This window comes from Protobothrops mucrosquamatus, unplaced genomic scaffold, assembly GCF_001527695.2.
Source record: "Protobothrops mucrosquamatus isolate PMUCROS unplaced genomic scaffold, P.Mucros_1.0 scaffold3177, whole genome shotgun sequence".
Classification (NCBI taxonomy): domain Eukaryota; kingdom Metazoa; phylum Chordata; class Lepidosauria; order Squamata; family Viperidae; genus Protobothrops; species Protobothrops mucrosquamatus.
The window spans coordinates 112,656-136,500 of NW_015389175.1; the positions used below are offsets into that span (position 1 = coordinate 112,656).

General features: G+C 44.9%; 1 protein-coding gene across 1 annotated transcript in view; it reads right to left on the reverse strand.

The window, feature by feature from the left end:
- Positions 1-23,845, reverse strand: part of LOC107297190 (probable E3 ubiquitin-protein ligase MID2) — a gene marked incomplete at its 5' end in the record, with an annotated part of 33,763 nt that overhangs the window by 2,284 nt on the left and 7,634 nt on the right. Inside the window, 5 exons of the mRNA XM_015826550.1 lie at positions 3,366-3,573; positions 10,934-11,095; positions 18,397-18,540; positions 19,792-19,919; positions 22,540-22,688. Coding sequence (XP_015682036.1) covers positions 3,366-3,573; positions 10,934-11,095; positions 18,397-18,540; positions 19,792-19,919; positions 22,540-22,688 — 791 coding nt within the window. The remainder of the gene's footprint in view (positions 1-3,365; positions 3,574-10,933; positions 11,096-18,396; positions 18,541-19,791; positions 19,920-22,539; positions 22,689-23,845) is intronic.

Consider the following 23,845-nt stretch of genomic DNA (forward strand, 5'->3'; position numbering starts at 1 on the left):
TATTCCAGCTCGCAGGACTGGCCTAGGGTAATTTTTAGAGGGGTTTTAATCAATATTTTAAATTGGACAATCTCTAATATTTCTTTTAAATTAATTTTAAACCTGTATTGTTATTTATGTATTTTAATTGATTGTCAGCCGCCCTGAGTCCTACGAGGAGAAGGGCGGGATATAAATCTAAATAATAATAATAATAATATCCAAGGCTTCACAAACCTGTTTCTAGCACCTCTGGCACTTCTTAAATCTTGCATGATCTAATCTGAGTTGTCGTCGGGACCAGAGATTCCGTCTTCCGAGCTTTCAGATTTGTGCTGGGGCCCATCTTCAGGGAACTTCCCTCTATCACTGGGGTAGGCAACCTTGGCTCTTTTATGACTCAACTCCCAGAATTCCTGAGCCAGCCACGCTGAGGGGAAAGGGAGAGGTTTCCAAGCTGAGCCATGCTGGCTCAGGAATTCTGGGAGTTGAAGTCCACGAGTCATAAAAGAGCCAGGGTTGCCTACCCCTGGTCTAGGAGGCTCACTACTTAGAACAGGAGGACTTAGGACAGGGGTAGGCAACCTTGGCTCTTTTATGACTCGTGGACTTCAACTCCCAGAATTCCTAAGCCAGCATGGTTGAGCTTGGAATCTCTCCCTTTCCCCTCAGCATGGCTGGCTCAGGAATTCTGGGAGTTGAAGTCCACGAGTCATAAAAGAGCCAAGGTTGCCTACCCCTGGTCTATCAGAATGGGTGCTGGGGAACCAACCCTGAGGATCGGCTCCAGCATGAATCCGAAAACTTGGAAGAGTAAAACTCTGGTCCAGGTGACTGACCCAGATTGGATCCTGCATCCCCACAGTCATGTGATCAAAATTCAGACCCTTGGCAAATGACTCAAAATGATGACGGTTGCACTGTCCCAGGGTCATCTGATCCCCTTTTGCAACCTTCTGACAAACAGTCAATGGGGGAAAAGCCAGATTCATTCAACCATTATGATACTAACTTAACAATTGCAGTGATTCACTTCACAACTGCCGCAAGAAAGGTCGTAAAATGAGGCAGAATTAGCTTAATATCTATCTTCCTTAGCAACGGAAATTGTGGGGCCAATTGTGGTTGTGAGTCGAGGATTACCTGTAATAGCTACTACTACAGTAACAAGAGAATTTCAAGCCCTAAATCAGTGGTGGCGAACCTATGGCACGGGTGCCAGAGGCGGCACTCAGAGCCCTCTCTGTGGGCACGCGCGCCGTCGCCCCAGTCCTAGGCCTTCAGCTGGGTTTTATAAAACCTTTTCGCTTTAGGCCTCCGCCGCCGTGTGCAAAAAAAAAAAAAAAGGTTTAGTCAATTTTAACTTCTCGCGGGAAAAAAAAAGATCTTGCAAAGTTGGAATTGATTGATTAAATTTTTTAGTCCCACCCAGTCTGCCGTTACCACCGCAGCCACACCCACCCAATTGGCAACACCCAGCCAATGGGCCACACCCACCCGGCACTCGAAATCAGAATTAGAATAGAGCTAGAAGGGACCTTGGAGGTCTTCTAGTCCAGCCCCTTGCTCAAGCAGGAGATCCTATATCATTTCAGACAAGCGATTGTCCAGTCTCTTCTTAAAAACTTCTAGTGATGAAGCACCCACAACTTCTGGAGGCAAGCAGTTCCACTGGTTAATTGTCCTGGCTGTTAGGAAGTTTCTCCTTATCCCCGAAGGAGTTGTTGTTTTTTAAGTTCATAGGAAAAAAAGGGAGTAAACCACTTTTCGGCCTTGTGTTTATCCGGTGTTATGATCCTCTCTAAGCTTTGCTCTGCAAAGCAAAGTAGCTCAACCTTTGATCAGCTACTCCGCTCTTCAAACGGAAGAGAACTATTCACGTTGTGAAAGAAAATAATGAAAGACCCGAGGAACCAATAAAGAGTATTTTCACGGACACCTGATTTGGAATAACTTCCCGGCTCGGCTCCGTGAGCTCCCAAACAGCCTTCTCTTTTAAACCGAAGTCAATGGCTTTGTGGGAGGAAGACAAAAGAAAAAAATGGCCATTGGTTTAGAGAAAGGCAGCAGCAACTGCACGCAGGAGACAGGAGGTGGGGAGGGCTGATGACATTTCAATTGCAACTACCGAAAGCCCCGCAGGTCCCTGCTGTGCCTTTGATCAGTGAATTTCTGTATGACACACGCCCGAGGGCCGCTTTGAATCGGCAGCCGTAGCCCAGCTCAATTATTCCTGCCCTTTTTCCCTGCAGCGCAGAGCGAGTGGGTGCATTGCTCATGAACCTTGGGAGAATACACACAGCCTGCTGCCAGTGCGTATTTTTAAATGAAGCCCTCCAGCGGAAGAGGCTGAATGGAAGTAGCTTTCAGAGGAACCTGAGTTTTCCCCCCTTCCCAAAAAAAAGACCAAACTACTTACCAGTGAAATCTCCAATTCTGTGCAGTGAATGTGGGGACAGACTCTTCCCGTTACTCTATTGAGCACGGGTTCAAGAGCCTGTATTTTCCCTACAAACTCTGTAAAAGGACCTTGGCTGTCAAGGGGTGGTGGAGAACCTATCCTTAAATTCAGGAGGCCAGAAAAGACCTAAAGGAAAATGAGTTCTAGGTTGCCCAATTCAAGAGAAGCTCTCACGGCACCTTCTTTTGTACAATCCGGCTTCCAGACGTAGCCCATTCTGTTATGGATTCCAAGGACGCCATTTTCATAACAGAATAACAGAGTTGGAAGGGACCTTGGAGGTCTTCTAGTCCAACCTCTTGCTCAAACAGGAAACCCCTACACCATTTCAGACAAATGGTTGTCCAGTCTCTTCTTCAAACCTCCAGTGTTGGAGAGCCACAACTTCTGGAGGCAGGTCGTTCCACTGATTGATTGTTCTCACAATCAGGAAATTTCTTAACAAGGTTAAGTCACCTCCCCTTTGAAGAGGTCAGTTTAGGGGCGAAATGACAATGTACTGATCACAAAAAGGGTTCAAGAATTAAAGGGCCTCGGTCATGGGAAGCGCCGTTGGCACTACCTTAGTGTCATTTTTTTAAAAAAAATATCATCCAGTACTAATACTCAAATCATGAACAGGTAAAGGTAACCTGTGGCCTCTGAAATGCTAACCAAATGCTTTCTCTCATTGGCTTTGATGATCACAGCTCACTTGAAGAAGCCTGAAAATTCATTATGTCTTCTAACATTTTGGTGATAGGACACAGAGATACCCCTGGACGTAACATTGATGGCCTTGCATCTCTTGCATTGCGCCGACTTTGCGATTATTCTTTTGAATAATCTTTGTTTTATGGTGGGGAATGAAGAGAAAATGCAGAACCTTGACCTATCCACGCAACTCATTAAGGTAGCCCATTCTTACCAAACATGGTCCACTTACCAGGTGGAGGTTCCTAGAGTTACCTCCCAGTAATGACAGCCACTGTCAATGAACACATTCCCCGTGATTCCATAGCAGCCTGTTCCACTAAATCTCTCGGGGGTGTGACTCTTTTTTAGGGAGCTTTCATCTTTCTCCATTTGAAGTCCATCGTTGGAGATCTTCAACTTCTTATGAGCCATTTTAGGGTCCAGCTTGAAAGGCTGGCCTGCAAGAACAGAAAGCAAAGGTTGAAAGTCAACATAATCCAAATCATTTTTCCCCCCAAAAGTTTCCCACCTTCCTGTGCAATTATTTGTCATTTTCCAATTCTCTAAAGAAGCCCGATTCCTTAACAATAACAGTAATAATTAAACCAACTGGAAGCATACAAAAATAGAAGTTACATAAATAAGCGCTGTGAATCGGGCTCTCGCCACCAAAGTCCAGCTGGACAACATCCATGTTAACTATTTTCTTGTAGGCAAGAGGAAAGGGTTTAAATGAGCATTAGAAGGCAGGAAGTTTTCTAATTCTTACTCTCTCTCATCAGGAGTATAGTCATTTCCGAGAAACAAATCAAAGTTATAAAAGGGTATGTCGACAACCAGTTGGGTATTATGAGAATACTGTTTTACAGGTAGTCCTTAAGCTATGACCTCAATTATATTTTTATTTTCTCCTCAAATTCTGAGGGTAACTCTCAACTGATGACCACAATCGAGTCCAAAATGTCCACTGCTAAGGAAGACAGTTGTTGAGTTTTGCCCCATTTTTTTGTCCTTCCTTGCCGTAGCTGTTATTAACGTGGTGGTTAGGTGAATCTGGCTTCTCCATTGACTTTGCTTGTCAGAAGGTCTCAAAAGAGGATCTCATGATCCTGGGACAGTGCAAGCGTCATAAATATGAGTCAGTTGACAGCATCTGAATTTTGATCACATGACCACGGGAGTTGTAAGTGTGGAAAACGGTCATATGTCACTTTTTTCAGGGCTACTGTAACTTTGAATGATCACTAAACAAAAGATTGTAAGCCAAGGTCCACTTGAATTCTTCCTAAAGCAGTGATGGCAAATCTTTTAGAGATCAGTGCCCCAAAATGGCCCTGGGCCTGCCCCCGCTCCGGCCCCCACCCCACCCCAGCCTACCCCCTGCCCCACCCACCCGCAGGGCCACCCACAACCTCCACGGCCCACTGCAGCAGATCGCGCAGGCGACCCTGCAGCGCCATATTGACCACGCCCTCTGCCCACACCCCGCAGCATCATCTACACACGACGGGGCGCGAGGACGGAGTCTTGTCTCTGCTGCCTGGCTGCCATGTCCTTGGCTGCGCTGCTCCGCGTGGGCCACGCCCAGGGGCAACTCTCCTCTGGGGGGGGCTGCTGGTGAGGAAGGGGCCATGGGGGGAGGCGGGGCTGGGGCGATGGTGTGCGTGCCCACAGAGAGGGCTCTGAGTGCCGCCTCTGGCACGCGTGTCATAGGCTCGCCACCACTGTCCTAAAGGGTTGGAAATGACTATGTTAAACAATCTAGAAAAAACGTTTCCAGCTGATCCTCTGGCATACTGAAAAAAAATCACCTCAGAAGAACCCACAATGGCTCAAGAAAGCTCCCAGATCATCTGCCTCGCTTGAAGAATGCTGACACCAAGATTTATGTTTCTGAAGTCAACAGGTTTTTGTTTTTTTTTACGGGCATGTTTCTAAATTGCTACCTATCCTTGCTTGCAACATGCAATTGAAAGGAACTTAACTCTGCAAGCAACCCTTTGGGATTTCAGCAGGAATAGTCCCACTGGAGACTGGATTTAATTTCCCAATTAACTATTGTGCCTTGTCTTCCAGACCTGCTAAAAAGACAAACCCGGATGCTGTTTTTGAGAGGCAGAAATGGAAGAGCGAGATCTTGCAAAGCAGGAAAGACAATAAAATCTAATTCTCTGCAGCCTTTATTCTCTGTTCGCATGAATGTGAATTTTCCAGGCATACCGTAAGGGAAAGCTAACTCCCCTTAAGTGCTGGTATAATAATCCGGTAGAGCTGCAGAGAGAATATCAGGATATTATTTAGTCTTTCTCCCCACAACTACAGCCCAAATGCCAGTCTCTCCCCACAGCAAAAACACTGTTATTACGTTTTATAGGAAAGCATGCCCACGTGGCTTCACAATCTTTTTTTCCGCCCCTGATGGACGGTTGGATTCGAGGGCCTTTTCCTCCTATGGGTGGCTCTGGCTGCAGACACTAATCAAAAGCTGAAAATCAGTTTCCTTCCATCCTGCCAGTGACAGAATGAGATACAACCTTAGTTCATCACAGTGCACGATTCCCAAGGCTGGGAAAACTTGAGGTGCAGCGGGAGATACTCTCCTGCTCCTTTAAGCCGTCCATCATCGTCTGATGCTACTTAACTGCATCAACAGCACAAGCTTTATTGAATCATCAAAGTCCAGATAGATCTATAATGTGTGCAAGAAATGCTTAGATACTCTGCCAGGTTTTCTCAACGGCACAAGATGCATCTTGTATCGTTGTTGATAGAAGGAACTGCAGAGAACTGAAATCCACTGTCAATCCCCTTATCGTGGACATCAAGAGATCTTTGAAGGCCAGTTCTATGCTGCTCTTTACAGACTGGGCAGCACCTTGTCCACACATGCAACAAGCTGTATTCTCTTTGTTTTTCCACTTACAAAAAAGTTGGACGCTGCCAGCATTTTATTTTTGCAGAACGATCCCTTCCTAATACATGGCCTGCCGTGATTTATTTCACAACGAAAGAGGCAAGGGAAAGGGGAAGAATTGTGTTGGTTGTAATTAAATAATTGCAAGCAGCCACACGGTAAGCATTAATGGCCATAAACTGCAATAATTCAATGGGGCCATCCATATGTCAGGGGACAGTCGACAGAGGCATAGTTCAAGTATGAATTTCCCCAAGTATCTGAAAGCTACTGCTGCAAAAAAAAAAAAAAAGACAATACGTTTTGCACGGAAACGTAAAACTGGAAGGAAACTTGCAGTTCAGTTGCCCTTAATCTAGTAATCAGCGTTATATTAGCTCCGTGCAAAGGAATATGGAATGGAAGGTCTCAAGGCCAAGGAGAACAATCTGTCAACTCTACAAACAAACTTAGCCAAATGTCTTCATTTTTCAGTTGCCATAGAATTAGGGGGGGGAATGAGTGTTTTTTAGCTTAGTCAAAACAATAAATTGTTCCATGGGAACCAAGGTCATTGCTGGTTGCATCTTGGTGGGCTAAAGTTTTCATTAGAAAGCCCCTGCAAGTAGTTAATTGGGGATTGTGATTTATGACACATTACTGGGATGGGAAGTTCAACTTTGTAACATTGTAACCTTTGGGGGGAAAATCAAGTCTTGGGTCCACCTTTGATTGTGCCGATAATGTGTAGCCAAATAAATATGTTCTTTAAGGAAACTTTTTTGCCTTGGAGTTCTTTTTACTGGTCTTATCTATCAGAACCATGACATAATCTATGTGCCAAAGATAACACTTCCCACCCTCCCCAAAGACTTAGATAGGACCTCCACAATCCCTCAAGATATGAGCTTCAAACTATAATTTGGAGATAATGAGAGAGGGGGGGGGGAATGCATGGGAAAATAATGCTACGATATCTGATTTGTTTTTTAAAGAACAATATTTAGATTACATTAAAATTAAAGCCTTTTTATTTTTTTACTCATCTGTTGCAGGGGAATGAAGGCTCCAGCTGACTAGAACTCACCTTCTTCTGGGTGATTGGCCCATAGTCACCCAGTCAGCTTTCATGGCTAACTGAACTCTAGAATTCACAGTCTTCTGGTTTCTAGCCTAGTGCCTTAACCACTAGACCAGGGGTAGGCAACCTTGGCTCTTTTTATGACTTGTGGACTTCAACTCCCAGAATTCCTGATCCAGCATGGTTCAGCTTGGAAACCTCTCCCTTTCCCCTCAGCATGGCTGGCTCAGGAATTCTGGGAGTTGAAGTCCACGAGTCATAAAAGAGCCAAGGTTGCCTACCCCTGCACTAGATCAACCTGCCTCTTCCATGAGGGCACAACATTTGCTCCAAGCTCTTGTGCAGTGAAGGATCAGCAAATGGCTTTTTGGACCAATCCAGAAAGTCAGTTCCATGCATAGCTATGTGGTTTGCAAAAGTTGTGCGGTCTCCTAAGTAAAAACAACAGAGCCTCCTTGAGGGATGCATGCCCACAGTTGGTTTTGAGAATCCGTGGCTGCAGTTGGGAGTTCTCGAAAAACAATTCTGGATACCCTGCAGGTGACAATGAACCTGGGTGAACCAAGTTCACCCTCCAGCTCTGCAGAGTTAACCACGTTGAGGAACATTCTGAACAGTATTTGACAGGAACACGTGCGCTGAGAAGCGAGAGGAATGACATAACCAATCAATTGTTATTCCCCAGCAGAAGCAGAACTCAGCTGAAGTCTGTCAAAGCACATCTTTGTTGGAGTTCAAGAAGGCTGTCAGACTCTCGGCTCTGAAGGAGCTTTTGGGCAAGGGAGCGCCTGCGTGTTTATTCATCTCCCCCTCCTTTAATTGCATTTTTATAACATTCTGGATTTTCTAAGTGTGGTTAGAAGCTGTTCTGGAGTGCAAGAGAACGTGTTTTGCAAATAGATGGGGACATTGCTCAATAGTACTGATGCCTAACTATAAGTGGGTGAACTATTGCAAGATTTTGGCAATCTCACACCCAAAATCTCAGAGGGTTTCCTAGAATCAGGGTTGGGAGGTGACACTCTTGAGACCTGCAGGGGTCGAGATTAAACCATTCATCACAAGTATCTGTCCAGCTTCTATCTGGACATGTTCAGAGAACAAGACTCTATTACTGCTCTGGGTAACTGATTCCTAACACTGTACAAGCATCTTCCTGTAATGTAAGGCTCTATTCATTGTCCTGTACTTTGAGAGGACCCAGAACACATTTCAAGCTGACTCCCTTTTATATGTTACTACAATATCCCATCTTCCACCTTCCTTTCTCAAGACCAAACATTCCCAATCCCTTCAACTACTTCTCCTTGGGTGTAATTTCCAAGGAGACTCCGTATGAGAATTCAAAACTATCACGCGCTAAAAGAATTCAAATCCTGCAAATGTCATTTCAGAAGGTAACTTATAATAATAATAATAATGATAAAGTTGGAAGGGACCTCGGAGGTCATCTAGTCCAACCTCCTGCTCAGGCAGGAAACCCTATACCATTTCGGACAAATGGCTGTCCAGTTTCTTCTTAAAAACTTCCAGTGTTGGCGCATTCAATCCCATTCTAAAATGTGCTTTGCTGAAAAAGCCACGACGTATCTCTGCTCTAAAAACTTGGTCCAAGAAGGGAAAAAAACCATGAAATCTAGGATTTAAGGTCTCCTTTTCCAAAGTATCCCCCTAATTCCTCCGAAGAACCTTCGTTCCACTGCTGGGCTGCAACTCCAGCAGCAGATGTGAAGATTGCAAATGAAAAGCTACCCTTGTATTACTATACATTCCATGCTGGAAGATGCAAGCGGTTTAAAAACAGAAGCAACCTGTCCGAGTCAAGGAAATAAAGATGGTGAGGTCCACTTTAACAGACTCTGATTACAAATTGGTGGTACAGTCAGAAGCCCCCAACCCATCTCATTTTCCAGTTTATGGTTCCTCTCTGACATACGTTGGCTAACAGGTCATGAATCCTCAGCTGGTTGTTTGGTTAATTTAACAGATGGAATTCCTCTGCAGTGTGAAGCACTGGGCCACCTCCTAATCACTCAGCTGAATGACAGACACGGCAGTCCATGTCATACCCTCTTTCCCTCTATAACCCTTTCTTGCTGGCAATTTATTGACACAAGTCAATACCCTCCAAAGGAAAGGCTTTTGTCAGGGCTCAGCTCATCCAGCCAGTCAACAATTCATCCCTTTCTGAAATCCTTGCAAACCTGTGAGTGGTGTGTTTTCATAATAAGCAAGCAAGCAAAAAGAGAAGATTTTCATCAAAGCTGAGCTTTTCTCCTCAACGTGGAGACAAGATTTGATTTGCTTTTTATTTTTGCATACTTTCTTCTTTCTAGGGAGCTGAAGGAAGCAGCGGAGGCTATAAATCATTTTAAATGCCCAGTCAAACCCCGAAGACAGGAAAGATTGAAATATCAAAGTGGGAAGGACCCTGGGATCCATTAAAACTCACTTTCCACCGGACAAATGAAGTTGGGTTTAAATATCCTCTAAAATAGGTTTGTGATAATAGGTTTCTGGATACAAGTTCCTTCTCCTATCTCTTGAGTCGATTCTTTTCATACATCTGGCCCATCTCGTTCATCTCATGCAACTATTCAAATCCAGTGGACCTCTAAAATTGGTTAACTTTGAGATGTTCACCAAAGGAAGCTTTCTGGTGCTCCAGTCTGCTCTTGGATGGACTTCCTGGACAGTGTGGTAGTAAGAAGTGGCAAATATTTACTCCATAAATTTCCCTGTGTTATGGATTCAGGATATAAGACTTTTTTAAAATACCCTCTTGGTGTAACCTCCTTGAGGTTTCTCAGAAAACATTGCTATAGCTATTATAACCAGGAAGATGACGCCAATCTGGCCCAACAGCCAGCAGTAATGGAAAAGGGTGGTCCAGTATCTTGAGATCCAAAACAGAAAATGCCTGCCCTGAAGCTTTTCTCCAACCGGTTTCTGAAAAACCTGATCTGCTCTATCACGGAAACGTTAGAACCAACCCTTCTCACAAAGAGCATTGCCTTTCCTTTTCATTCAGCTTGGAATACAAAACTGAAATACATGTCAAACAGGATTTTTGCTTTCTTTGAAAATGAAAGTACCCTCTCCAGTCACTTTTTCTATTGTCTTTCCATCAGTTTCAATAGTCCACCACAAGCATTCTGGGTTTTGGCACTGTGGTCCCGTTTTCCCCTGTTAAGACTGAAAAAAACGAGAGACTGTAGCAATCTGTCACAAACACACCCCATTCTGTTCATGTCAGAGGCACTTCTGGGTGGAAAGGATTAGCCGTGACATCACTGTTGCCCGGGGGACGCTCGTGGGAGATCCTTTCATGTCCCCATCAGAGAGCTGAAGCAAATGACAGGAGCTCACCCTGCCACACAGCAGCAGCAGCACTTGGGTCTCAAACGTGGGCTTGCTAACCTCCAACACAGCATCTTAACCACGTCAGCCATTGCACTCCACAGCCTGTCGTGATTCGATAATATGCAGTGCCCAACATGGCTTAACCTGATGACTCATTCTGCAAAACCGAGGGGGATGGCTACATTTCCTACAATACCCTGAACTACACAGTACTTAACTCCATTATAGTTTAATGTAACATGGTGTGCAAACCCAGCTAGTGTTAGCCAGCCTTGATAAACAGTCCAGGATTCTCCCTTTAAGCTTAACCCCATTCCAGACTCCGAAGGACTGGAATCCACCACCCCACCTTTGTAGCAACTGCAAGATGTTCTTGCAGACATTTTTTTTTTTCATGCTTCTCTTCCACGCTCCATGCATTTTCTCTTTCCCCTCCCATTTCTGAACCAGGAAGAAAGTCCCAAGCCATGGAAATGCTTACTGTTAGTCTTGAGCCTTGCAGGCTCACTATTGCGGCTGCCAGCCTGATTGATTGCCTTGACGAGGAAGATATAGCGCGTGCCGCTTTGCAACCCATGCACTGTATAATGGTTCTGCTTGATGTTGGGGACGATCATCCAGCTGTCCATAGAATTGTAGAGACCTGGAAAATAAAAGAGTAGAACAGCCGTTCTAAATATATATATATATTGTTGCTAGAGTCACACAACAAGCAGTTTGTGCCAAATTCCGCCTTTTCATCTCAGCACTTACTCTTTTGAAGTATTTAGCTTTCCTTGGGCTTATTTGGAGCCACTGACATACCATACCACTTCTACAGCTTTTGGGAATGCAGAGATACGGTACACGAATCACTAGAGCAGGGGTCTTCAAACTTGGCCCTTTTATGATTTGTGGACTTCAACTCCCAGAATTCCTCAGCCAGGCATAAAAGGGCCAAGTATGAAGACCCCTGCGCTAGAGGGAACAGGAACAACTAAGGAAGCAGCAGGAGAAGGCACACAGATCTTTTCAGATCCCTTAATCTCTCGCCAGGCAATTTGGAGAAACTGTGTGTAGAAAGGTAACAAAATGTCTGCAAGAAAACAACCAGGCTCAGAGAGCACCAGGGACTAGGTAGGTAGGTAGGTAGGTAGGTAGGTGGGTGGATGGATGGATGGATGGATGGATAGGCAAGCAGGCAGGCAGAGTTAGATAGATAGATAGATAGATAGATAGATAGATAGATAGATAGATAGATAGATAGATAGATAGATAGATAGATAGATAGATAGATAGATAGATAGATAGATAGATAGATAGGCAGAGATAGAGAGATAGAGATAGAGATAGAGAGAGGGGGGGGGGTGCAAATTAAACCAAAGGGAATAGAATAGAATACAGCAGGATACTTTCTTTTTAAAACCTGCTCTGATTTTCCCTATAGCAATTTTAGTGCCAGACACACAGAGGCCAGGAGCTGGCCTTGAGCTTGAGAAAAAAAAATGTCACACTTCCCCTGTCTGATCTATGGCCGGAAACCAGCTGAGAAATAACAAAGCCAGTAAGAGATAAGATGGGCAAACTAAGTGCAGGAAGTGGATTATCAGGCTTACTTTGCAAGCCCTGTTCACTGGATACCTTTAATAGGAGATAACATCTTGTACAAATCACCAAAGTCTAATTTTACACCTTCTTCCTTCGCCCTCTAATCCCAAATAGTAAACAGTTTAGAGAATGTGATCTTCTAGAGTGTCTAAAGGAAAATAAACATTGGGTATACAAGAACAGGAGATGTTTGAAGGGCTAATTCCCAATTCACAAATTATAGCCGTTATGCGTGTGTGGTGTGTACAGGTGCCTCTAAATACAGGAACAAATATTTGCCACCCTGGACTATCTTGATAGCTCTTCCATTGCCACCTCAGCAATCTTCTTGATCTTCTCTATCAATCTTACTTTTCTTGTCCTTCCATCAACCTTGGCAAGCATTTTTTTCCCTAGATTAACATCTGCCTGCATATCAAATCCGGAGTAAGTTTCTACTTGTTGATCATTGGCTTAAGGGAGCAGCTAGTCTTTTGTTGGCCCAGTACTGAGAAACTGATTCTTCTTACAGTGCATGGTATTCTTAGCACCCTTCCCCAAATCTATAATTCTGAAGCATCTCCTTTTTCTTGTTCCTTCACAATATACAGCTTTACCCTCATGGAGATAACGTGCAACTTTATACCAATCTGATCGTGAGACTCCTCTCTATACAATACTATCTGCACTGCTGGCCTTCTGTCCAATCCACAACACTTTGTCCAGACTTTGGATTAAAACATGAATTTGGACTGGATGGATAGTTTAATTTTATCCAGCATGCTTTTTATACCGAGAGCCATTTTTGTGGTGTTTAAAACATTCTATGGTCCATTCAAGCTTATTGGGAAATAAATCCCAAGAAACATAACTGGACTCCCAAGTTAATTGTTCCATCCTTCATTGAATGTTAAGCTAGAAGTTCAGTCCCTGGTCCCCAAAGCTGGAACAAAAACCCCAATAAAGCTTAGTTCAACAGACAAAGCAGCTCTGAAAATGGCAATATTTGGTATATTCCCTATTGTCCTCCTGTTATTGTTATTGTTATTCAGTCAGACCCTTCAGTCATATTCAGTCGTATCAGACCCTTCGTAACCCCATGGACCAGAGCACACCAGTCCCCCTTGTTCCCGCCCCCCCATCTCCCAGAGTTTGCCCAAATTCATGTTCATTGCATTGATGACACTATTTAACCATCTCATCTTCTGCTGTTCCCTTCTCTTTTTGGCTTCCATCTTTCTTAACATCAGGGTGTTTCCCAATGAGTCCTCTCTTCTCATTTGGTGGCCAAAGTATTTGGGGTTCAGCCTGTCTCCTTTTCAAAGAACAGTCACGGTTGATGTTCTTTTGTTGTTGTTGTTGTTAGTTGCGAAGTCGTGTCCGACCCATCGCGACTCCATGGACAACGTTCCTCCAGGCCTTCCTGTCCTCTACCATTTTCTGGAGTCTATTTAAGCTCACGCCTACTGCTTCAGTGATTCCATCCAGCCACCTCCTTCTCTGTCGTCCCATTCTTCTATTGCCCTCAATCTTCTTCTCCAGTGAGTCCTTCCTTCTCATTAGGTGGCCAAAGTACTTGAGTTTCAACTTCAGGATCTGGCCTTCTAAAGAGCAGTTGGGGTTGATCTCCTCTAGGACTGACCCGTTTGATCGCCTTGCAGTCCAGGGGACTCACAGGAGTCTTCTTCAGCACCATAGTTCAAAGGCCTCAATTCGTTTGCGCTCAGCCTTTCTTATGGTCCAAACCATGTTCTTTAGGACTGACTGATTTGATCTCCTTGCAGTCCAAGAGACTTTCAAATGTTTTCTCCAAGAGTCTAGTTCTGGCCTCCACAAAGATCTGGATGGACAGAGATGAGCTGCTAATTTTTTGCTCACAGAAAGCATATTAAAGGTATCTATATTCACCTGTAACCCCTGGCTTTCTTTGGTTTCTCTCCCCCCCCTCCACTTCCCCTTGCCAAATGAAGGTTTGAAAGGAGTGTCGTGATTACCCAACCCAGGCAATACCTGGATGAGATGGTTAGATGCTGTCATAGATGCAACGAACATGAATTTGGGCAAACTCCAGGAGGGTTTGGAAGCCTGGAAGCCTTTTTATCATGTACCTGGAAGAGAGGGAGATGAGAGGTCAATCAATCCCTCTTCAGGGGTTAATTCACAGGTAGCATCCGCTCCTCTCCTACTTACACCTAGGTGTGCAATGCAAGGTATGGCCAAATGAGGATATAGTGGCTCTCTGCTGCAGCAACTTTTGCAGGGGTCTTCAAACTTGGCCCTTTTATGACTTGTGGACTTCAACTCCCAGAATTCCTCAGCCAGCATGCGCTGGCTGAGGAATTCTGGGAGTTGAAGTCCACAAATCATAAAAGGGCCAAGTTTGAAGACCCCTGAGCTAGTGCCACGAGAGACTTGATTTTGTCGCATGGGATGATCTGCTGGAGTAAACTCTGTGATTCAGTTGTGCCAGGGATCCTTCAAAAAGCAAAGGAGTTCTACCAGAAACCTCCGATGCTTCTTTTTTCTTCCTAACTCTCCCTTCTCTTGGATCTTCCTGCTGTCTGCCTGGAGACACAGCCTCTGTAACTTGCTGGCCGTTTCTTCCAAGCTTTCCACTCGCAAAGCTCAGGTTCTGCTGAAGCTGGCAGAGAAGAAGGAATTGGATTGTTCTGCTCCTGGGTGGAAAGATTAGAAGACCAAGGAAGGGCATAAAATAGAGAAGATATCCGCAAGCTCCAGGTGGAGCTGTGTTGTATCAGGTTCCCAGGCAAAATAGCGGCAGAAATTCCCAGTGTGGAACGACACAGCTGGTAGCCTTGAACTTGGCTTAGGGGTCTCAGAGACACAGCCCGGCGTTCCTCTGTAAGAAGCTTGACTGCTGGCTAGGATGAAGCTTCCATAAGAGTTATCCTCTGTCAAAGCAAAGACACAAAATCCTCCTTACGCCCCAAGGCAGTTCAAACGTATTGCTTCTTCCTCCTGTTATATGTCAACAGACTTTAAGCTTCACGACCTTGAATGAATGGCTGTTGATCATTCATGTCACCATCATCTTTGCCCTGGAGCCTCCCAGATTAACTCTCCTTTTTCCAGAATGCCTGGATCTACAACCTTTATATTTTCCTCTTCTGCAAAGCCAACAATTGGGGAACACTGATCCATGCTCATAGATTTGGGGGGGAAGGGGCATTTAAGCTTTTGACTAACATGCTGGCGACCAAAAAAACCAGGGAGGACCTGACAAAGCCCAACTTTAATTCCTATCTCGACTGAAATCCACTTAGTGGACCTGATTATTCCCCATGAATGTAATAATCTTTCACTCCTGTTGCTTTAACTATTGCCATCTCTGGGAACGCCAGCTTAGGTGGAGAGGGCCTATCTCAGTGTAACATCTCAAGTTATGCACCAAGACCAGGGGTCTTCAAACTTGGCCCTTTTATGACTTGTGGACTTCAACTCCCAGAATTCCTCAGCCAGCCAGTTGAAGTCCACAAGTCATACAAGGGCCAAGTTTGAAGACCCTTGACCAAGACCATCAAGTGAGAGGCTGTAGTCCTTTCCGCCCTTGCACTGAACTTGGGTATGATCTATCCTCCCCTTTTTCCTCAAATTCAGTGAACTATGCTTTGCTAGATCACTTCTACCTACCAAAAACAGATTAAATACACAGCGCCCATCATAACGGTGAGATTTCTCAAGCCAGCGCCATTTCAGAATTCAAGAAAGGGAAGTCATTTGAATTCTTTACGCTAAATCACAAAGCAAAGCTTGGATGCTTTCTCAACCTTGCTTGCCACAAATAGGGTGGGGAAGCGACAGGCACCAAAGACCAGGTACAGTATACATGGGAAGGTTCAATTCAATAGGATTGTTGCTAAAATGCTTACAACTCAGGAATCTTCTCAACCAAAGGTCAGCACCTGCTTGGAATTTTATTTATGTATTTGTAGGATTTATAGGGCCATCCACTCGCCCTCAGTGACTCCAGGCAACTTACAAACAGTAAAAAAAAACCCAATGTAAAAAGAATAAAAACAATAACAGCTAAATAAGGGTCAATTGAATTCGGGGGGGGAGGGGACTTAGTCCACTTGTGGCTATGTAGGGATTCTAGGTTAATCCCTCTTTTAACTCCACCTCCAGGTTCTGCCACTCCTTCTTCTATTCAAGCCGTCTTAAGGGTGTCTTTGCTTTCTAACAGGACTCTACAATGCATCCCAATGTATCACAAATAAATTACACTGCGATTATCCGAGTCGGCTTTTAGCCAGCAAATGAAATCACGGAGGCTTTTTGTTGGATTTAAAGTCCATACAAGCAGGGGATAAGAGATGCAGAATGATAGAGTTGGAAGTTGGGGGTCTGGCAGCCATGCCTCATTACTTACAAACAACAACTGTTGCGGGAAGCCAGCTTCCCTCCCTTCTCACTATCACATCAAGTTAAGCAATGGCTGCACAACCTGCCGCTTACTTCTATTGCCTTTCTGATGAGTTTTCTTCCAGGTGAGCTATTGGAGCAACGGGAAACCAGCAAGCTACTCAGAGCAGTGGGTCCTAGAGTACTGAGTGAAAATGCTTGCAATCGATTCCCTCTTCTTCCCTGGACTGAGATTGTATCACACCCATTTCTGATGTTGCTAAAGGTCACCCTGAAAGTTCAGGCTAAGTTGAGAAGTCAATGGGGTGGAATAGAACGGACAGAGTCTCTAGGCACAGATTGAGCTATAGGTTTCAGCTAGCAATCCATCTGAAGCATATCCAGTAGCCACGGAGCAAGTGGCTACTTCTGACATCTGCCTCACCGTGGGTTCAACTCTGCATCTATGGTCCGGCAAGCCAGATTTGCTCCTACACCTCCTACAACTTGTAGTAAGTCATAAGATTTTTTTTTAAAAAAGAAAAGCAGTTAAGTAAGACAACCCAATAAATCTCCTAGAAAAGCATCCATAAATTTCCTTCAGAGAGCCTTGAAAGAATTCAGTGGCTTATCAGGGAAAGTTCAATGAAGAGATTAGTTACACCGCAAGAGAGGATCAAGTTTCTCTATCGTGCACTGGAGAGACAGGGATAATTCTTGCTTGGACAACTGTGAAGGCCAAGATCCTTGATGGATTCATGCTCTACCTCCCACACATCACCCAACCACTAATTAACTTTTTATGAGACAGTCTAGCATAGCCACCTATCTTCTATAGCTTGGAGTTTAGGCAGGTCTGAAGGCCAGCAAGGTCCCAGAATTCTGCATCTTCAAGGAACGGTTGAGTATTCAATTGAGGCCTCCATCACCCACCATCTAAATCTTGACAACTTTAAGACTTGTGGGTTTCAACTCCCAGAACCTGCTGGGGAATACTGGGAGTTGAAGTACATAGGTCTTAAAGTTTCCAAGGTTGGACACCCCTGATCTAAATATTTTTTTATGAGCTAATGGAAAGCAGGGGGGGATTCTCAATCTAGTTTGGAGTTGGAAAGAAGCAGGTGGGGAGAGCTTCTAAGCTCATCTGATCCTGAGATTTTAACGTGCTTCCCCTCCCAGAAATAGTGCAGCATTGCTTACATATTTGTTCAACTGAGCACAGAACAGGAAAAATCCCCCATCTCATAATACAAGTGCACCCTTTCTCCATCCAGCAATTTCCAGTGATATCCAAGTACATGCATGGGAAAGTACATACAGTTTCTTTCCTGGAAATCCATCCTTCCGATAAGCAAATACTTGGGCCCATCTCAATTCCATCCTCTCCAACTAATTGGCCAGGACAGGGAGAAGATGACTCTGAGGTTGCAAGCCATGTCTCAAGAGCATTCAAGAGAGCTGTGGTGGCACAGTGGTTAGAATGCAGTATTGCAGGCTAACTCTGCTGACTGTCAGCAGTTCAGTCCTGACCGGCTCAAGGTTGACTCAGCCTTCCATCCTTCTGAAGTCGGTTAAATGAGGACCCAGATTGTTGGGAGCAATATGCTGACTCTGCAAACTCCTTAGAGAGTGCTGTAAAGCACCATGAAGCAGTATATAAGTCTACGTGCTATTGCTATATAAGACCCATAGTGGTACAGTGGTTAGAATGCAGTATTGCAGGTTAACTCTGCCCACAGCCAGCAGTTCGATCCTGATGGGGCTCAAGGTTGACTCAGCCTTCCATCCTTCCGAGGTGGGTAAAATGAGGAGCCAGACTGTTGGGGGCCATATGCTGGCTCTGTAAACCGCTTAGAGAGGGCTGTAAAGCACCGTGAAGCGGTATATAAGTCTAAGTGCTATTGCTATTCATTCAAGTTACCCGCAGCTCCAGCAAACTACACTGCAATGGTCAAGGTTGAGTAGCAGCCTACCTCAATCATGGCACCAGTAGAAACTGAAGAAACAGTGACTTACTGATAAAGTTGGCCTGGCCGGTGAAGATGGTATACTGGAGCTCATATGAGCTGACGCTGAACTCATCATCTGAGATCCAGTGGACAGTGATGGTGTCATGGGAGGCGGTGCAAAGCTCTTCACGGACAGCGGGTGGGTTGGGTGCTGTAGAAGCAATAGCAGACAAGATGTGAGCAGGTTCCCGTCCTCCACAGGAGAACGCATTCAGGGATTGTATCTTTGTTTTACAAAGGTAAAGGATTCTCCTGTTCAACTCTGGGGGACTGTGTACACCTCTGTTTCTTAGTCAAGGGAACCAGCATTGTCCATGGTCCTGTGGCCAGCATGACTATATGCCGAGGTGCACGGAATGCTTTTTCCCATTGAAGTGGTTCCTATTTATCTACTCGCATGTGTCTGCTTTTGAACTGGCAGGAACTGAGGCAGGTAACAGGAGCTCACCCAATCGCACGGTGCTTGGGTCTCAAACCTAGGCTATGAGCTTTTCAGCCGACAAGCTCAGTGATTTTAATCATGGAGCCAATGTGCTGCTTGCCTTTGTTCTATATCGCGTGGATTGACTGAAATTTACAGCCCAGTTGTGACAGAAGGTGGAACCGGCCACTGAGAAGGGGGAGGACAACCCAGGGTCATTATAGAAAAGATATTAGAGTCTTAGGAAAGTAGGGCGCGTGAGAAAGAAACTCAAAGTAACTTTGCCTTGGTTTTGTTCGGTATCTGCTAAAATGAACTGGGGCCGTGACAAGCTTTCAGAGTTTCGTCATAATATCCTAACCACATTAAAGCACTCTATGTACTTATACAGCGTGTATGTACTTATGCAGCCAGGAATGCTGGAATTTCCATTGCTAAATGGGGTGATGATGTGACCTTCTTACTTACAAGTGCATTACGTAGCGATGGAAATTCCAGTCCCAATTTCCATTGCTAAGTGGGAACTAGCTGTCCATTTACACCAGCGCTCTCCAAACTTGACCGCTTTAAGACTTGTGGACTTCAACTCCCAGAATTCCTCAGCCAGCATGGCTGGCTGAGGAATTCTGGGAATTGAAGTCCACAAGTCTTAAAGCAGCCAAGTTGGAAGACCCCTGATTTACACCATACTGATGTGAACTTTGAAGCAGGGCACCCCTATCTGGTGTTCTATGTGGCGATTCTTGTTCTGTTTTGCGCCGGGCTGACAGAAATACATTCCCTTTCTAACACCAAGTAGGTTTTACTCTTGAGGTTATACAAGGCACAAAAGGAACGAAGCAAATTGCATCCCCTCTATTTATTCACCAAAGTCCACAGCACTGGAAAATAAAAAAACGAGGGAGGGGGGGAAAAAGCAGAGCAAGGTAGGGAAAGGAAAAGGAGCCACCAAAGACTTAAGACTGCCGAATCGGCACAAACCTGTTAGATAATCCAGCCCCTCCAGCAATTTCTTCTCTCTGGAAAAATCTAAAGCAAAGTTTTCAAAGGCATCGTTAAAATTGATATCGGGGATCAAAACTTGAGAGGATGCAGTTGCCATGGCAACCCTGAAAGACAGAAAAAAGAGCATCGCTAACCATTAGGTGCGGCTTGTCATTCCCAGGCGGCACTTTGATTTTTGATGAAAGAGCTGGAAACTGCCTGGCCATGTTGTAAACTCTTGTAGCAAAGGGGATGGGCGGGGGGGGGGGGGGGGGGGGGGGGGGGGGGGGAGGGAGGCTGGGGAAGGGGAGAGACAAAGAGAGAGAGAGAGACAGAGAGACCAGCAGGACAAAGATGGTGGAGACATTCCTGAATTTGGAAGGCAAGACAAAAGACTGGAAGCCGGAAGAGGGCCGTCTGATCCACCTAACCCAGTTCATTATTCCATTCCTTCATTTATTATTTACTTTATTCCTGGTATTTTTACGCCGCTCGGCTGCAAAATGGCTCCAAGAAAAATACGGCAGAAGGAGAAGTTTAAAACATCAAAACAGTGACAATATTACTAATCAGCAAAGACAGATCATTGATCTCAGCAAGGGCTGCTTGCCTGAAAGAAGGGCTGGAATACATTAACGACGTATAGCTGAATTAATTATTAAGTTATGTATCAAGTCTATGAAGGCCAGGATGGCATCACTGGCCTCTAATGCTGACCTTTATGTAACACCCTTGCATAAGGACTACGTGTTGCTTGATGCTGGGCTGTTCTGAGAATGAACCTGCTTGTGAAGATGGAGTGAGATCCATTCAAAGCAAGTCCAAAGGCGGAAAACGTTTTGTTCAGGAAGATTTCTCTAGACTAGATGGATAGTCTAGAGCAGTGATGGCGAACCTTTTAGAGACCGAGTGCCCAAAAACTAGCCCCGCCTCCACTCCACCCCGTCCCACCCCCACCCCGCCTGCCCCCAGGGCCACTCACTGCCTCCAGGGCCCACCGCAGATCGTCCAGGTAGCCCAGCAGCGCCATGGCCACGCCCTCTCCCCGCGCCCTGCAGCATCAACTGTGCACAATGGGGCATGAGGGCAGAGTCTTGTCTATGCTGCCTGGCTGCCATGTCCTTGGCTGCGCTGCTCCGCGTGGGCCACACTTGGCGACTCTCCTCCAGGGGGGCTGCTGCTGAGGGGGTCACAGGGGGAGGCAAGGCTGGGGCAACGGCACGTGTGCCCACAGAGAGGGCTCCGAGTGCTGCCTCTGGCACCAGTGCCATAGGTTCGCCACCACTGGTCTAGAGAAAAGAAAGACTAGTGGCAACATGATAGCAGTGTTCCAGTATTTGAGGGGCTGCCACGAAGAGGAGGGGGTCAACTTATTTTCCAAAGTACCTGAAAGCAAGACAAGAAACAATGGATGGAAAGTAATCAAGGAGAGAAGCAACCTGAAATTAAGGAGAAACTTCCTAACAGTGAGGACAATTAACCAGGGGAACAGAAGTTGCCTCCAGAAGTTGTGGGTGCTCCATCACTGGAGGTTTTTAAGAAGAGACTGAACAGCCACTTGTCTGAAATGGTATAGGGTTTCCTACTTGAGTAGGGGATTGGAGTAGAGGACCTCTAAAGTCCCTTCCAGCTCTATTCTGATTGATTGATTGATTGATTGATTGATTGATTGATTGATTGATTTCAGATTATGCAACATGTGGGAAGTATGTAGCATGTGGGTTTCAGTGGCCCAGTTTGGCTGCCAATTAGGTGTCTCTTTCCCTATTTCGACCTTGGATAAGTTCTTCTCCCTCTGGATCTACACTTCCCTTCTCTCGTGGAAGTCACGCTTAGATCCTTCTTCTCCCATCCTCACCAGGAACTGACAACTGCTTGGCAAACTTAACTTCTCTCTCTTCAGCTTTTCACTTCACACAAATGAAGAACTGGATGTCTGCTCAGAGAAGACCCTTCTGGAGGAGGATGAATGAGTAGTGGGATTCCTACTGTTGATGTTTCCCATCATACGGTGTTTAATGTACAGGATCTGTCCTTTCTCTAGCATCTGCAGGATGCATCGAAACTTTTGTGGACAGCCAGAAAAAAAAATATCCCTGTGTTGTTTGAAATAGAATCTGAAGCATTGCACGGACTTCTGAACAGGCTGAGCATCCTGGTAGTTTCTATTGTAGTTGGAAAAACCTCTCTAAAGCTTTTGAGCCGTACTTGGAGGCAAGGAGTTCCACGGGATTAAGAGCTTCTGTCTTGTAGTAGACCATCTCTGATCCATCAAACACAAGGACAGTCAGCGTCCTTGTATGACTTTTGTTGTGATGCTACTCATGGAATATTCTGGAACTTACAAAACCTGGGACAGGGGTTCCTTGGGAAGACAGCAGCTGGGGAGGGGGCCAACGACTAAAAAACACACAGATTTTAAACCAGAATTATTTTTGTTACACATAATTGTAGGAAACTATGAAAAAGAGTATTTATATCTAATTTTACATGTATCAACTGCAGCAAGAATTGTATTTGCTCAACATTGGGAAAGTGTAGATTTACCAACGGAGGTAAAAGTTAATTAAAAAAAATTAGATTATGCAGAAATGGATAGATTGACATTGAAAATGAAAGAGAAAGAAGATTCAGTATGTTTTGGAACATGGGATACCTTTTATCAATGTATATATATATACAAAAAAGAACTCTTAGCAAAACAACACCTGATACCCCCTCCCCCATTATCTTGGGAGTGCTTACCTTTCTGCCACATTCTTCGCTGTTTGCAGGAACCGTGCATGATCGCTCTCTTTCAAGATATGTTCAGCTTGGTTGATGAGGACCGTGGACCGTTCCAGGCACTGCCGGCAGTTGGCTACCTGCTGGGCTAGCTTCCTCAGCTTCATCACCTTGGGGAACAAAAACAGAGGATGCTACAACAACAACCGGAATCTCATTAGCAGGCATCATGTTTGGAGGAAACAGCCAGGTGTCTAAGGCATCCCTTTAAAATTAAGGGACAGGGGAGCAAAGTAGAGAATGAGCTAGCAGATGAAAGAAAGTTGATGGGGATCCAGATCCTGCAGGGTGATCTCGCTGCCAGATCGATTCTGGGAAAGGAAGCATTGTAACAACTGCAGGCAGGGAGAAACCTTCTCAGTGGGGGACCAGACTTTCAGACTGCAGGATAATACGTACTTAGTAGCTCTTGGAATCATTAGCAGCTTCCATAATGAATTCGCAAAAACATTTCCACTCTCTGGTCCATCCCTCTGTCAGGTTTAGCTAGACCCAGAAACAGAAATTCTCATGCTTTGTTTTGTTTTAAACTCCTAGCATTCTCTCAGTTCCAAATTTTGCTTCAGAGGGACAAAGGGAATTTTAAAGAAATATTCATGGATGGCATATGGTTTTCTTGCACTAATTTGACGATAGAGCAACTGAGGAGTAGATGTGAATATCCTTATTTTCACTGAACACTCTGCAAGTCACTACATTTCTTTAACTTTCCATGGCCAATAAATTGGATGGGTGGGTGGGTGGATGGATGGATGGGTGGGTGGGTGGGTAGGTAGGTAAATAAGTAGGTAGGTAGGTAGATAGATAGTTGATAGATAGATAGACAGATAGACAGATAGATAGATAGATAGATAGATAGATAGACAGACAGACAGACAGACAGACAGACAGACAGACAGACAGACAGACAGACAGACAGACAGTTTCCATCTGATCCCAAAGGAAGACATCCAGAGGAAGCGTAATAAAAGGGAAGAATCCCATCCTTGAAAAATGGGAGAATTTTTCTTCCTCTTGGAGGAATTTAGGGAAGCTGTCCACCTAATCTCTGGAGAGCATCAACCAATCACTTGTGTCTTGCTGTAGCTTTAACTTGTTACACCTCTCTCCTTCATTTCTGCTATCTTTCAGCTCTTTCTAAATACAAGTGAACATGTAAAGAAGGTCACTAGGAACTGAGTCTTGGTGCCTCCTGGTGGTCAATGTCACCAAGACCGGATATCTTTTCGTTATTCCAGTTTTATTCTACTTGGTGTTTGGTTGAAAA